The sequence below is a fragment of the Halichondria panicea genome, chromosome 1, assembly GCF_963675165.1.
Source record: "Halichondria panicea chromosome 1, odHalPani1.1, whole genome shotgun sequence".
NCBI lineage: Eukaryota > Metazoa > Porifera > Demospongiae > Suberitida > Halichondriidae > Halichondria > Halichondria panicea.
The window spans coordinates 7,476,921-7,489,457 of record NC_087377.1 but is presented as its reverse complement, the minus strand read 5'-3'; the positions used below and the strand labels follow the sequence as shown (position 1 = coordinate 7,489,457).

At 39.5% G+C, this 12,537-nt stretch overlaps 1 protein-coding gene and 3 long non-coding RNA genes across 11 annotated transcripts; 1 reads left to right on the top strand and 3 right to left on the bottom strand.

The window, feature by feature from the left end:
• Positions 1-668: 668 nt before the first annotated feature.
• On the bottom strand, positions 669-5,816 carry LOC135339198 (uncharacterized). The gene is made up of 12 exons (XM_064535334.1): positions 5,745-5,816; positions 5,513-5,628; positions 4,068-4,373; positions 3,735-4,016; positions 3,615-3,679; positions 3,360-3,555; positions 2,993-3,310; positions 2,652-2,939; positions 2,504-2,590; positions 2,431-2,445; positions 2,014-2,094; positions 669-1,968 (listed from the first exon to the last, which is right to left on the bottom strand). Exons 2-12 carry the CDS (start codon positions 5,589-5,591, stop codon positions 1,706-1,708), a joined length of 1,980 nt encoding a protein of 659 aa, XP_064391404.1. The 5' UTR covers positions 5,592-5,628; positions 5,745-5,816; the 3' UTR covers positions 669-1,705.
• LOC135340176 (uncharacterized) lies at positions 5,624-9,079 on the top strand. Of its 8 annotated transcripts, none has more exons than XR_010396250.1 (5): positions 5,624-5,931; positions 5,994-6,113; positions 6,380-6,479; positions 7,402-8,440; positions 8,788-9,079. It is a non-coding gene; the product is annotated as an uncharacterized LOC135340176 (long non-coding RNA). The 8 variants fall into 8 exon arrangements; XR_010396252.1 differs by having other exon boundaries at positions 5,624-6,113; positions 7,402-7,638; positions 8,361-8,440; XR_010396246.1 differs by having other exon boundaries at positions 5,624-6,113; positions 7,402-8,268; positions 8,361-8,440.
• A 583-nt stretch (positions 9,080-9,662) lies between these two features.
• LOC135340413 (uncharacterized) lies at positions 9,663-11,289 on the bottom strand. Its single transcript, XR_010396345.1, has 4 exons — positions 10,897-11,289; positions 10,560-10,843; positions 10,418-10,498; positions 9,663-10,202 (listed from the first exon to the last, which is right to left on the bottom strand). It is a non-coding gene; the product is annotated as an uncharacterized LOC135340413 (long non-coding RNA).
• Positions 11,290-11,311: 22 nt separating this feature from the next.
• On the bottom strand, positions 11,312-12,038 carry LOC135340348 (uncharacterized). The gene is made up of 3 exons (XR_010396316.1): positions 11,833-12,038; positions 11,527-11,726; positions 11,312-11,472 (listed from the first exon to the last, which is right to left on the bottom strand). It is a non-coding gene; the product is annotated as an uncharacterized LOC135340348 (long non-coding RNA).
• Between the last annotated feature and the right edge of the window lie 499 nt (positions 12,039-12,537).

The window sequence follows — 12,537 nt, the reverse complement described above, 5'->3', positions numbered from 1 at the left end:
AACCACGAACAGTTAGAGTTTCTGTGATCGATACTTCTGGCCTTACAGTATCAAAGCCATTACTAATTGTAGCACGGCACTGAACAACAGAGTTGTTGTGCTGTGAAGTGTCCAAGATTGTCAGTGTGGCTGGTTCACCAGGAGATGAAGGTCGACGAGCTCTAACAGTTTCAGTATCTGCTCCGACTAAGGAATTGTTCATTGCCCAATCATAAGTGACAGTCAATCCCTCCCCTTGATACAGACACCTGAATACTGCCTCCAGTCACTCGGTTCTCTCTACTGACACTGGCTGTACTGTGAACTGAGCTGTGAGAAAATATTAGCACCAGTCGTCGTTATGGGTTACTGTACTTAATCAAGAGTACGAGCCTATCTTTTTTACTAGATACAGTCATTTTAGTAAAACAATATTTTGTGTAATTTGGCTGCAACCACAGTAGTAACCACAGAAAGGACATGATTATGAATATAATTAAACCATGTAAGCAGCAAGACCAAGTCAAATATCAGTTATGTAACAGCAAGCATACGTTGAATGACTTCAGCACAGCCTCAGAAAACAGCTTCATATGCCAATAAAACTCGTTGAGAATGGTTATTTTATACTAATTATACTTATTTTGCGAGTTTCCCTATAATTATGGTACGTGGCAGTGTCCGTGTTGTAGGCTAGTGGAGAAGGGAAGCAACATGCATTACAGCATGCTGAAAATAAGTTACATGGGTATATGTACATGTATATAATTATAGTGTTATTCGAATTATGAGAACCCTGGACACTTATACGAACATCCTCTTCATTGGCATGTTTGAGCTGTTCTCTGAGGCTGTGCGAAGTCATTATGGTGTACAGTGTACATGCAGTGCAGAAAAACTAGTGCTTGGCTGCTGTTAGATGTTTGAACTTTCCATGCTTAATGGTATTCATACTCATCAATGTGGTTACAACTGTGGTTGCAGAAAGGTATCAGAATATTGCAAGTTTTACTAAAATGACTGTATCCCTATGTCTAAATTAAGCAACATGTAAATTGTGTTTCAGCAGTTCATTCAGATATAATGTAAGGGTAATTTAAAGGTACAGTAATTTGACAGCACACAATTTATTATGTACAGATTTACATGGGTACATTTTCCGGGGTCAAGATTCTGGGGAGATAATAATTCAGTATAGGCTCACACACACATACTGACAAATTAAAACTGTAAGCCGGTACCCTAGCATGGCAGTAACGGTGTGCCAATAGTGGTACTCATGCAGAGGAAACTAGTGTAATTACCTATCAAAGAATAGGTGTGCCAAGCTATGTAGAAGTAAATTAGCAATGCACTCATCTATAATCAGAGGGGCTGGTAAATATTACATATAATAACACAATCCACACTAAGAATACATATGTAAATGTAAGTTTTGTAAAAATTGATAGAATGGTACATTGTACAATCGCATACCGTACAGCGGGAAATTTTCGTGAGGTGAGGGCAAAAAGAAGACGCGAAAATGGGATAAACTCCCACGCATCGGTATTTCACATGCAAAGCTATTGGTGGGTGTGGTTTCCTGGCATTGAAACGCAAAATACTAGAACACATGAACATTTTTGCTGAGGGCTCTGTAGCCAAATAGTGAAAATGTGCACCGCAAAAATTTCCCGCTATACGGTATAGAAATGTGTGGGATAAAAATAAATGGGTAAATTTGTCAGTTAACGTTAACATAATTTGCACGACTTGCTTTTCCCTGAGGCAACACATCCTCGTACTCATGAACTGGCTCAATGCTTTCATACTGTCCCTCTGTTGTTGCCGGGGCTTGTGAGTCATCGATCCTCTGTCTCCGTGGTTTCTTTGTCTGCTCATAGGCAATGTTCTTCTTGAGTACTGGAGCATAAGCTTCGTTAGGCTGCTCAATTCCTGGAAATGTTGATGACCAATCCACTCTTCCATCTGACTCTGGAACCTCAACTGCATGTCAATTGTTCAAGACAAGTTAACGAATAATTTAGGTACCTTCATTTTGTCTCCGTTTTCTTAAAATCACAACGACAGTTCCAACAGCGGTGACCACAAGCAATAGCAGAGTCACCAAACCTAAAAATGTGCATCCATACTATTAGAGTGTACGAATCCTATTCAAAGTAAACTGTAGATATTCACAAACTGCGTCATAATAATTATGCTATTTTACAAACTAAAGTCTATTGCGGTGAATAAATGTGTTGTTGTACTGAGTGCTGCCTTAAAACATTGTATATGGAGGTTGTCCTTTTTAAGAGGTGTCCATGCTTATATTCTCATATAAAAAGCGTTGAGTTCGACCCCGGAAGTTATGTGGTCAATCATGGCTTCATAAGTTATGACAACTTTATGAAGGTCAAACTCAACACAAATAGACTTAGTCAGTGCTCTGTAGGTACATTGACTTACCAGCTATGGCTGCTGCTGTGACAGTGAATGGAGAGAATCATTATGATACACTTTTACAGCGCTAGAAACCTACCAGCGATAACTGATGTTGGCAGGGACTCCATATCAGGAGGAGGTGGGTCTGTTTGTGGATCAAACGTTGGAGGTGTAGTGGGAGCAGCTGCAATAGAAAAAAGAAAAATCAATGAATGATGTTAGCTCTGATCCACAGAGGCACTTACAGGTGGGTGGATCCAGTTGTATAATGAGCGATACTTCTCCTTCAAAGATGGACTGTGAACTATTCCAAGAATACACCACCACATAGCCATCACCAAAGGTGTCCTTCCGAACAACAACGACAGTAGAGCTTTCAGATGTGTTGATAAAATCAACTACACGTAGTACTCTGTCCAAAATGGGTTGAAACAGAACTAGACAATTCCGAGCAGAGTCAGAGAAAGTCACCTCAAGATCTCCATTTGATAAGTTGGTTGCACTAACGACTTCACTGGGTGGTGGACTTGTTCCTATAAATTTTCTATAGTCACTAGAAAAGCATATTTACACACAGAGCACATACCTTCCCCAGTCGAATTCACTATAATGTCCAGACTCAGTGCTACCATAGAGATGGGCATTCTTGGTAACTTGGTATTCTCCAGATCAAAAGCAATCACTTTGTATTCTCCGCTACGAACAGGAATGGTGAAATTCTCGATAGAATTCCGAGGGATGGTGACCAGTTTCACGTTAGCAAAATCAAGGATTTCATCAATGATATGAACTGCACAGACGAGAGCTCCGGGAGAGATAGTACCTTCAACATACTCAATGCTCACACAAATACCACCGCCACCAGGACATTCAGACACTAGCAGGTCTTGAACGTCAAATGTACCTAAGAAGGGAGTCGTAATAAACATCTGAACACGCCTCATTGAACTCACTGATTGAAATGTTCCCAAACACGAGGTCTATTCCATTCTCATCAGTCAGTGTGACACTGTATTCTATCATCTTGTCAGTGGGGAGGGAGAAACTGAGTGAGCCATCAAACAAAGGGTCCGTGATTGAACGACTGATTGAGGGAGTCAATAGGTCAGAGTTCACACTATACCGAGTGAACCTTGTGCAACTTGGTATCTGGAGAACGTTAGCTTTGTTACATGTGCATCTTTTATACTATATATACAATGACTCACAGTGGCCTCAAACTCAACTAACTTATTCCCTCCATTTTCACGAATACGACGTCGTTCTCCACTGCCTGCAATATTATGTATACATTGTGTATGAAGTGTGTATGTAACAATACAACACACCTTCTGCCCTCGTAAAGAACCCAGTAACTGGTTCACTGGTTGTTCCCCTCATCTCTCCTTCAGTAGGAGTCACAGTGAAGGAGAATCTGTCACACACACTGATGGGGTTGGAGTACGTGAAGATGTACTCATTAGCCAATCCACACACAGAATCAAGAACAGCTGTTTGAGTTGAGTTCAGAGTTGTCCTGTTGATGTTCACACAGTAGTTAGTGAGAAGTAGAGCATTCCACATCACGGTGATGGTGTTTGGAGCAGTCAGAACATCAGTGATGATTGTTGCTATAGTGCAATACTTAAACAATGCTCATGTATAGAAAGTTACTAACTCACCACGAACAGTTAGAGTAGCTGTGGTCGATACTTCAGACCTTACAGTAACAATGCCATTTCTGATTGTAGCCACACACTGAACAACAGAGTTGTTGTGCTCTGGAGTGGCCAAGACTGTCAGTGTGGCTGGTCCACCAGGAGATGAAGGTCGACGTGCTCTAACAGTTTCTGTATCTGTTTCGAGTATGGTATTGTTTATTACCCAATCATAAGTAACAGTCACTCCCTCCGCTTGATACTGACACCTGAACACAGCCTCCAGTCCCTCGGCTCTCTCCACTGACAATGGCTGCACTGTGAACTGAGCTGTGAGAAAATATTGGAAGGACATCGTTATGGGTTACTGTACTAAATCAAGAGTATAATCCTTATTATAAGTCAGGTCAATCAGACATCACTGTCTAAATTAGCAACAAAATAATACAGTCATGTAATAGAGTGGTTGAAAGTGTTAGAACTTCAAGAACATAAAGTAAAACCATCTTTGAGAGTCTTTAAAGACACTTTCTTCTGGTGATGAAAGAAACCTACCCAGTCGAATCTTGGACGTTCTAACACTTCCAACTACTTTCTACTCTTCCCTGAGAAGCAGTACAAAGAGATCTGGGGACCCATCTTATAAACGGAGGCAGCAGGTCTTGCCAGGCATCTCTTTACAGGCATCTCTTTACTCCAGAATTTAGCTTATTCCGCTTATATCTCCAGTTCAACTTGCTTTCTAGAGCTACTTCAAACTCCACATGCAGTAGAAATTCTTACTCTCTAGCTGTACGTTGTTTAAATAGATAAACAGATCTTTACGATGCAATGAACTCTGGTAAAAGCGCATGCAGTGCAATTTTTACATTGATTTGCCAGTAAAGTGAATTTTCCGGAGCAGGCCAATCGTGACGTCACGGTAAATTAAATTCCTCAGCCTTATGCGCAACTGGTCTATTGTAGTTCAGCAGTTTATTGGTAATTTAAAAGTACAATGCACACCAGTAATTTGGTAGCACACAATTTGATTTGTGTACAGAGATTCTGGGGAGATAATAATTCAGTATAGGCTCGCACACACACCGACAAAAACTATAAGCTGAGGTACCCTAGCAGAAACTAACTGTAAATGGATCAAAAGTGTGCCAATAGTGGTGGTACTGATGCATGCAGAGGAGCATCACATGCTGGACTATAATTATGAGTCACAATCTCTGGCTGCATATAATTATAGTTATGTATAGCGGTTGCAAATGAAAGAGTGATCTGACTCGCAAGGAGCATACATTAGCATGCTTCACGTGCAATTCCCAATAGTATCCAGGCTTATACAATGTCGTTCGCAATTGTCTAATTAGGCACTCGAAACTCAGTATACGATCTACATGTAGAATAGTAAATTCCATTGTGGCAACATTACTTTGTATGCAGCAGTATTTACTACCAATGTAACATAACAGCCTTACCTTTTACAGCTATGATGAATGACCCTGCCATAAAAAGAAAAGTGAAAGATGTCAACATTGTCAAACTCTTGTCCATCATGTCAGAGCGCGCGGCATGAAGCTGTGTCACTGTAGATCTACATAATAGATCTATTATTATAGCTACTAGATCTACTAGCCATATCTATGAATGGCAACACAAGCTACAACACAATCTACACCCATACTCCCTTCAGATCACTCTGAGTCTCACCTTTACTTCACTGTTTAGTGTACAAGACATGACAGCAGACCAGCCAATACTAGAGTTATAGGATTGGTAAAGATCACACTAGTCTAGATCTAGTGACTAGATCTTGACTAATAGCTCTAGATCTAGTGTGATCTTTACCAATCGTATATCTACAAGGCCATCTATCTCTAGCTCTTCACCTGTTCAAGTAACATGAGTAATGTATACAAAATTAATGTTAATTAACTATTACCCTCCATCATATCCCAGGTGCACTGTATAGTATTATCTTTTGGATACAATTCAAGACTGAGTACGTAGGTGTACGTGTTACCCTATTCCAGCTCAGACCTGACTCTCCTCATTTCTCACGGATGGAACTGACTTGAGGTGATACATATATATTTTGTCGATTAAATCATTACAGCCCCACCACCCAGACATGAAACTCAGACTGAACAACCTATTTGCTAATTTTCTGGCTCTTGTAAAAAGGCATGTTTGTGTTTCCAAGGCAGTCGTCTTTAATTGTATGCACATGCAAGTTGTTTTGATGCATATGCCATCTTTTTATTTATCTCTTAGCTCACATTGCATTGCTACATTTTGTACCTCTCCGCTCTTGGATTGTTCATGCAATGTGTTTGTCTATGTAGCAACTTACTACCATTCACTATACATGGGCGAAGTGTCTGCAGGCCAGACTCTTATCACGGCAGATGCAGTGTACAGTTTGGATAGTGATATCTGCATAAGGTGTGTAGCAATAATTATTCTAGGGAAGATCTGTTTGTTGCAGTGATAGTAGGGAGAATTGTCATCCTGGTCATAGTTATGAAAACACACTGAGGTGTCTGGCTAAAATAGATAAAGAGCCTTGAGCTATACAGTCGTGTATAATTATTGTGCAGCACAGTGCTCGATAATTATTGCTGACACTGCAGTTAGCCTATAATTGGTCTGCAAGGTCCCTCCAGGCTCGTATATGCATGTTCTTTAATTCACGTATACTGAAACCAAATATCATGCGTAGTACTTTGTCAGAGCAGTGTCTATATAGTTTTATACAGTTTCTGTTGTTACAGTATAATATTTTTATAATATGAAGTCGTCATGAACCCTGTCATGTTATAGTCTAAGAACATAAAAAGTGCACTGTATGAATGGTTGCACTGTATAATTATGGGTGTCCACTAGCTAGCTAGTGCATTTAATTATAGAGACATTTAATTATGCAACTAGAATAACTAGAATAACTATAGTAATAACGATGTAAACACAGGATGTTTTGATCAGGAACAGGTTTGCAATGTTTTGTTTATAGTGTGAGACATCAGAGGACAAATTTATTATTTACAGTGACTGTCTGGCTCATATCCTGTTTCTGACTGTTGTTATTTTCCTCTTCCTAGTTTGATTTTCCTCTTCCCGATTTGGGTGACTAATTGTGTGGTTTATTATTACATTAATTGATTATTATGTCAGCTAGGTTTCTGATGAATAAATCAATAAATCGCACATGCATAAGAAGCATTATAACACTATAAAAAGTTATCTATGTCATTCATACTTTATATATGTTCGGCAATTATGGTGAGTTAAACTCAACTGTGCATTGGGTTAGTGATTTTGAAACTGTGTGACTTTTTACAACCCTTGTTTTGCTTGTTCTGTACAGATTTCACCTCTTCGAGACTGTGTGGCATTGATCTCGAAGACTTCATCCTGCTTCCAGACTCTGGATACCCTCTCAGCTTTGAGTATTCAATATTATTGAAACTGTTCTGAACTTTTGCTGAACTTGAAGTTAAATCAAACTCAGGTACTGCGTAATCTCCAAAAACATGATCTGGAGACACCAAATTCTCATAGTCTGGCTCATCGTCATCACCTTCTGCACTGTGGTCATTTATAGGTGCAATGTTTTCATAATCAGGAGTATTATCTTTCGTGTTTGCGTGACTTCTGTTATCTTCCTGCCTGCTTCCAAAGCCATTGAGAGTGTTATTACTCTCATGTGGAGAACTGTTATCAATAATTGCATAGACACATTCGCTTTGTTCTGTGTTCTCTACAGTATTAATATTTTGTGTTTTGCACACTCAGGGGCGGATCCAGGGGTGATTTTGAGGGGCTGAAGCCCCCCCCTTTTGAAAAAACTACCATATGTTGTAGTCTGACTCTACAACAATTTTGCCACCAATTATGCATCTGTAGACTCACTTGAAATCACTTGAGAGATGCTAGACAACAGCTACTAGGAGTATAAAGGATCTAGGGTAGCTAGCTGGACGTACCTAGCTAGCTAGCTAGCTGTACGTACGTACGTACATCTGATCAGTACAGTATCACCATAGTATTAAAAGTAAGTGCAGAGGTCAACGTATTCTACTCATTAATATGAAAGTTCAAAGGTCAAATCTTGCAAAAAAATTCTCCTCCGGCGAGGCTGCCCTCGTACAGTACAGGGCTTCGCCCCTTTCTAGCTAGTCTAGCCCCCCCCTTTTGTTTTTCCTGGATCCGCCCCTGACACTCCCGCTACACCGTAAGCCTCATTGCAACTCGTGGGTATGTCTTCATTCAACTTGACATTATTACTTTCTTCGTCACTCACACATTTCTTTCTCATTACTTCAGAAACAGAGAGGATATCATCGTAACCAGATGATACATCGAGGTGGTCCTGGGATATATCTGCACTTTCAATTTCAATTTGAGTAAGCGTTTAGTTTTTCTTGAGCGTTTTGCCCAGTAGAGAGTTAAAACAACTAGGACAGTTATGGGAACAAGTAGCGCTATCACTCCAAAGCTTATAAGAACATAAACGTATGTGGGATGGGTGCCATCATCATCAACTTGAAAGTCAGCTGTGAAAATATCAAAATTTAGTAAAGCACACTGCTGAATGGATGTGAGATCACTATAATTATGTGATAAAGATCTGTATTGCTACTTTCATTTTAAATGTCAAACGGCCCTCAGAGACTATATAGCTGCTAATCCCCATAATTATAATTATGTACACTTCATACTTAGTCTAGCACTTGTAATGCTCTAATTATAGGTGGTGTGTGATCGTGTGAACTTACTTGATGTAGTTACTGTCAAGTTCATTGCAGAAGTTGAGTCTGTGGTTACGTTTGTGCTGTTTGCAGCTCCTTGGGCAATTGCTGAAAAACAGAGTATTATATTAAAGTGACTAAACGGATCGATCCATGCATATCTAATAGGTATATTAGAGCTATAATTATTATTACCACTATAGCCTTGGTCTATTATAGGCAATTGTTTTACTTGTTGCTTATACTGTACAAAATAATACTTACCATTGTTGAGTAGTAATATTGACAAAATCAGCATCAGACTCCTTATAATAGTAATCTAGTTGTACCATGGATATGTGTGTATTGGATTTGTACTACCAAGGGCAGTTCTATGTATTCCCCGAGGGCGCAGTGTGGAGATAATTATAACAAGTAGCATGATAATAATTATTGTCGGGAGTACATTAAGAGGTAGTTCCCGTTAAAATTCAATGTAGCTAGGCTGGAAGCCTTAATTTACTGTTGTTTTTTTTGTACTTGATACACACCACTTCAGTATACTAAGAAAGCTTCGTAGAAACTCAGGGAGATGCATAGTATACTGAGGAAACTCAAAAACATAAGAGGGAGGTATTTTCCCGGCATTTTGCGGACACAATTTAGGCGAGGCGCGGATGTTTATTGAGGGTAGACTGCATTCACGTAGATTGAACGCTTCCATTTCCAATCCCTCTCTAATTCCTTATCTATGTTCAAATTAAGTGCATGTGGCAGTTACAGTGCATCGATCCAGTCTATAGAGAGTAGAATACCAAAAATGTGTGAGTAGTTGTACTTAAATGTAAGTATTATGTTATGATAGCTAAGAAAATCTGCTGATACCATAAATGCATTGTCTAGATCGAATTATTATATCCAAAAGTGTTTCCATGACAACATAAGGTGGTAGGGTTTGTGGTGATTAATAAAACAGTAAACAATTGTTATAGTGGGTAATCGGTTAGGGAGAGAAAAGGCCAGCAGTTTCCGGCTAAGGTGTGGGACTTTCCACAACATCTAATGAATGGTTCGATGTTGCTTAAAATTAATATCTACACATCCTCCGCAGTGCTCAAAACTCATAGTTTTTAGTACCGTTACGGTTAGGGAGAGATTTGAAGAAGATTACGGCTAAGGTCCAAAAATTACACAGAGTAAGCTTGAATAAAATTAATTGTCTAACTTTTGATATGAACAATTTGTCCAGAAATAGTTTAGTCAATGCTCTCGTACACTCTCCCCTGTTGTTGCTGGAGCTTGTGTTTCATCGATCTGTGGTTTCTTTGTTTGCTCAAAGGAAATAATATTCCCCTTGATCTTGAGCACTGGAGCTGCTCAATTCCTGGAAACATTGAGCACCAATCAATTCTTCCATCTGACTTCGAAACTTCAGTTACTGCATATCGAAGTAACATAGATGCGAACATGACAAGGTTCATTATTTAACTTCATTTTGCATCTTCTGACTTTTTTTTTAGACTAACAGCAATGCCTGCTCCAACAACAATGACTACAAGCAATAGCAGAATCACCACCACAGTTATCCCATCCCTATTATAATATAATAATTATGTGTAACTTTAGCTAAACATTTAATACTATTTGCTTTACCGGCTATTACTCGTGTGGCCAATGGAAACTGGGACCCAGAAACAGGTGGGGGGTCGGTAGGAGACAAGGTAGAAGGTGCACCTGCATGTACACAACACAGTAAACTGTATAAACATTTAAGATACCAAATACATGCACTCACTTGTTGGTGGATTGAGTTGCCTAATGATCGAGTGATACCTTCCCGTCGAAAATGGACTGAGCTATTCCAAGAGTAGACTATAACATGGCCATTAGCAAAGGTGTCGCTGACAGAGAAGGCCATTGAACTTGCAAATGAGTCAATGAGAGCAACTAGAATTCTGTCGAGATTGATGGTAGACTGAAACAAAACAAGACAAACGACATCAGAGTCAGCACAAGTCACTTGTGCATCTCCGTTTGGCAGCTTTGTGGCAAAAATTCCCTCACTACTGGGAGATTGTCCTACTAAATAATAGACAAGTGACACTATATGCATGCATGTACAGAAAATATACCCTCATCTCCCGAGGACACTGTAACAGATATATTCCCGTTGTCAGCTGCAATTGAGATGGGCATTCTCGGCAGAGAATTGCATTCAAGATCAAACGTCATCATGCACTCTGTAGTTTCCACTGGGAATAGCTAATATTGTGAAATTGTCACTCCTGCTATGAGGTATGGTCACTCTAGTACTTTTATGTTAGTAATCTAACACTCCATCAATGATATTATGTATCACACAAACAAGAGCTCCGGGAGAGACAGTACCTTAAACATGCTCAATGCTCACACAAACACCACCAGGACACTAGGATTTCTTGAATGTCAAATGTACCTGATAGATAATTAAAATACTTCTATCATCAAAATACACGTGATAGGTTGAGCCGCTCACTGATTTTAATGTTCTCAAACACGTCCATTCTCATCAGTCAGTGTGACACTGTATTCTGTATAATCTTGTCAGTGAGGAGGGAGAAACTGAGTGAGCCATCAAACAGAAGAGGGTCCGTGATTGAACGGCTGATGGAGGGAGTCAATAGGTCAGAGTCCACACGATACCGAGTGAACCTTGTACAATTTGGAATCTAAAAAAGGTTAATGTATGTGTAACTCGCACTATAAAGGTTAAAAGAACTCACGGTGGCCTCAAATTCAACTGATTTTTTCTCCCCATTGTCACGAATACAATGTTGTTCTCCACTACCTGCTGTAGAATTGTAATAACAATAGTGAATGTACTCAGATTGCAACATCTACATGTACACACCTTCTGCCCTCGTAACATAAAGAACCAAACTCTTGTCCATCAGATCATGAGTGTAGATCTACATGTACTAAGCTGTGTGGAAGAAGATTTAGTTTATATAGCCATGCATATCTATGTACAGCTACAACACAAATTCATGTACAATCTCTTCCATATGTAGATCTATTTATATACTCACCTATTTACTGACACATACATAAATGGTTTAATACTGACATTAATCTTTACCAATCCTGTATCTAGATCTGTACATGAGAATGCATTTTAAGCCGACAAGTTTACTGGAACGCTACCATGACAACCCCAAAGTGCACTCATTATAATTATACTAGGGTGACACAAGGTGTCATGGGGCGAGCGTGTTAGCAGTACAGGTGTTTTGATGCATGTTGTTAGACCCTGTTTGAACTTAGCCTGACTTCTTTCTCTTCAGCTGTTTCTTGGGCTCTTGCTTGTCTCTCTCGATCCCTCCTTATTCGAAGTCTTTCTTGTTTGCGTTTGTTGTCAGGATTCATTTTATGCAACTTTTTCTACACGAAATTGGCAAGGACCGCGTGTGTAAAAACCAGCTATCAGGCCGTACGAACGTACCATTACATACATACAGAGAAATTTCCTACCGTCGTCACTAAGTTAAAGCTCGCTACGCTCGCCCCAATAAACATTCATGTTCAGCTTGGACAACTATAGAATAGTCAAACTAAAAACATCACAACAGCTTTATTAAACCGTGACTAAAAAAAGAATAGATGACAGATTTTAAGATTGAAAGTGGCTAAATGGGAAAACATACATTCATGTGGTCATACATGTATATGCATTGCATTAACTCCTACACACTATTCGATGCAGTTGAAGGGTATGTAACTAGAGCCTCAAATCA

Coding starts and splice junctions, on each gene's coding strand:
- LOC135339198 (XM_064535334.1), bottom strand. CDS start 5,591: ATGATGGACAAGAGTTTGACAATGTTGACATCTTTCACTTTTCTTTTT. Junction 4,374..5,512: donor ATTCATCATAGCTGTAAAAG/GTAAGGCTGTTA, acceptor ATTTTCTCACAG/CTCAGTTCACAGTGCAGCCA. Junction 1,969..2,013: donor AAAACGGAGACAAAATGAAG/GTACCTAAATTA, acceptor ATTGACATGCAG/TTGAGGTTCCAGAGTCAGAT.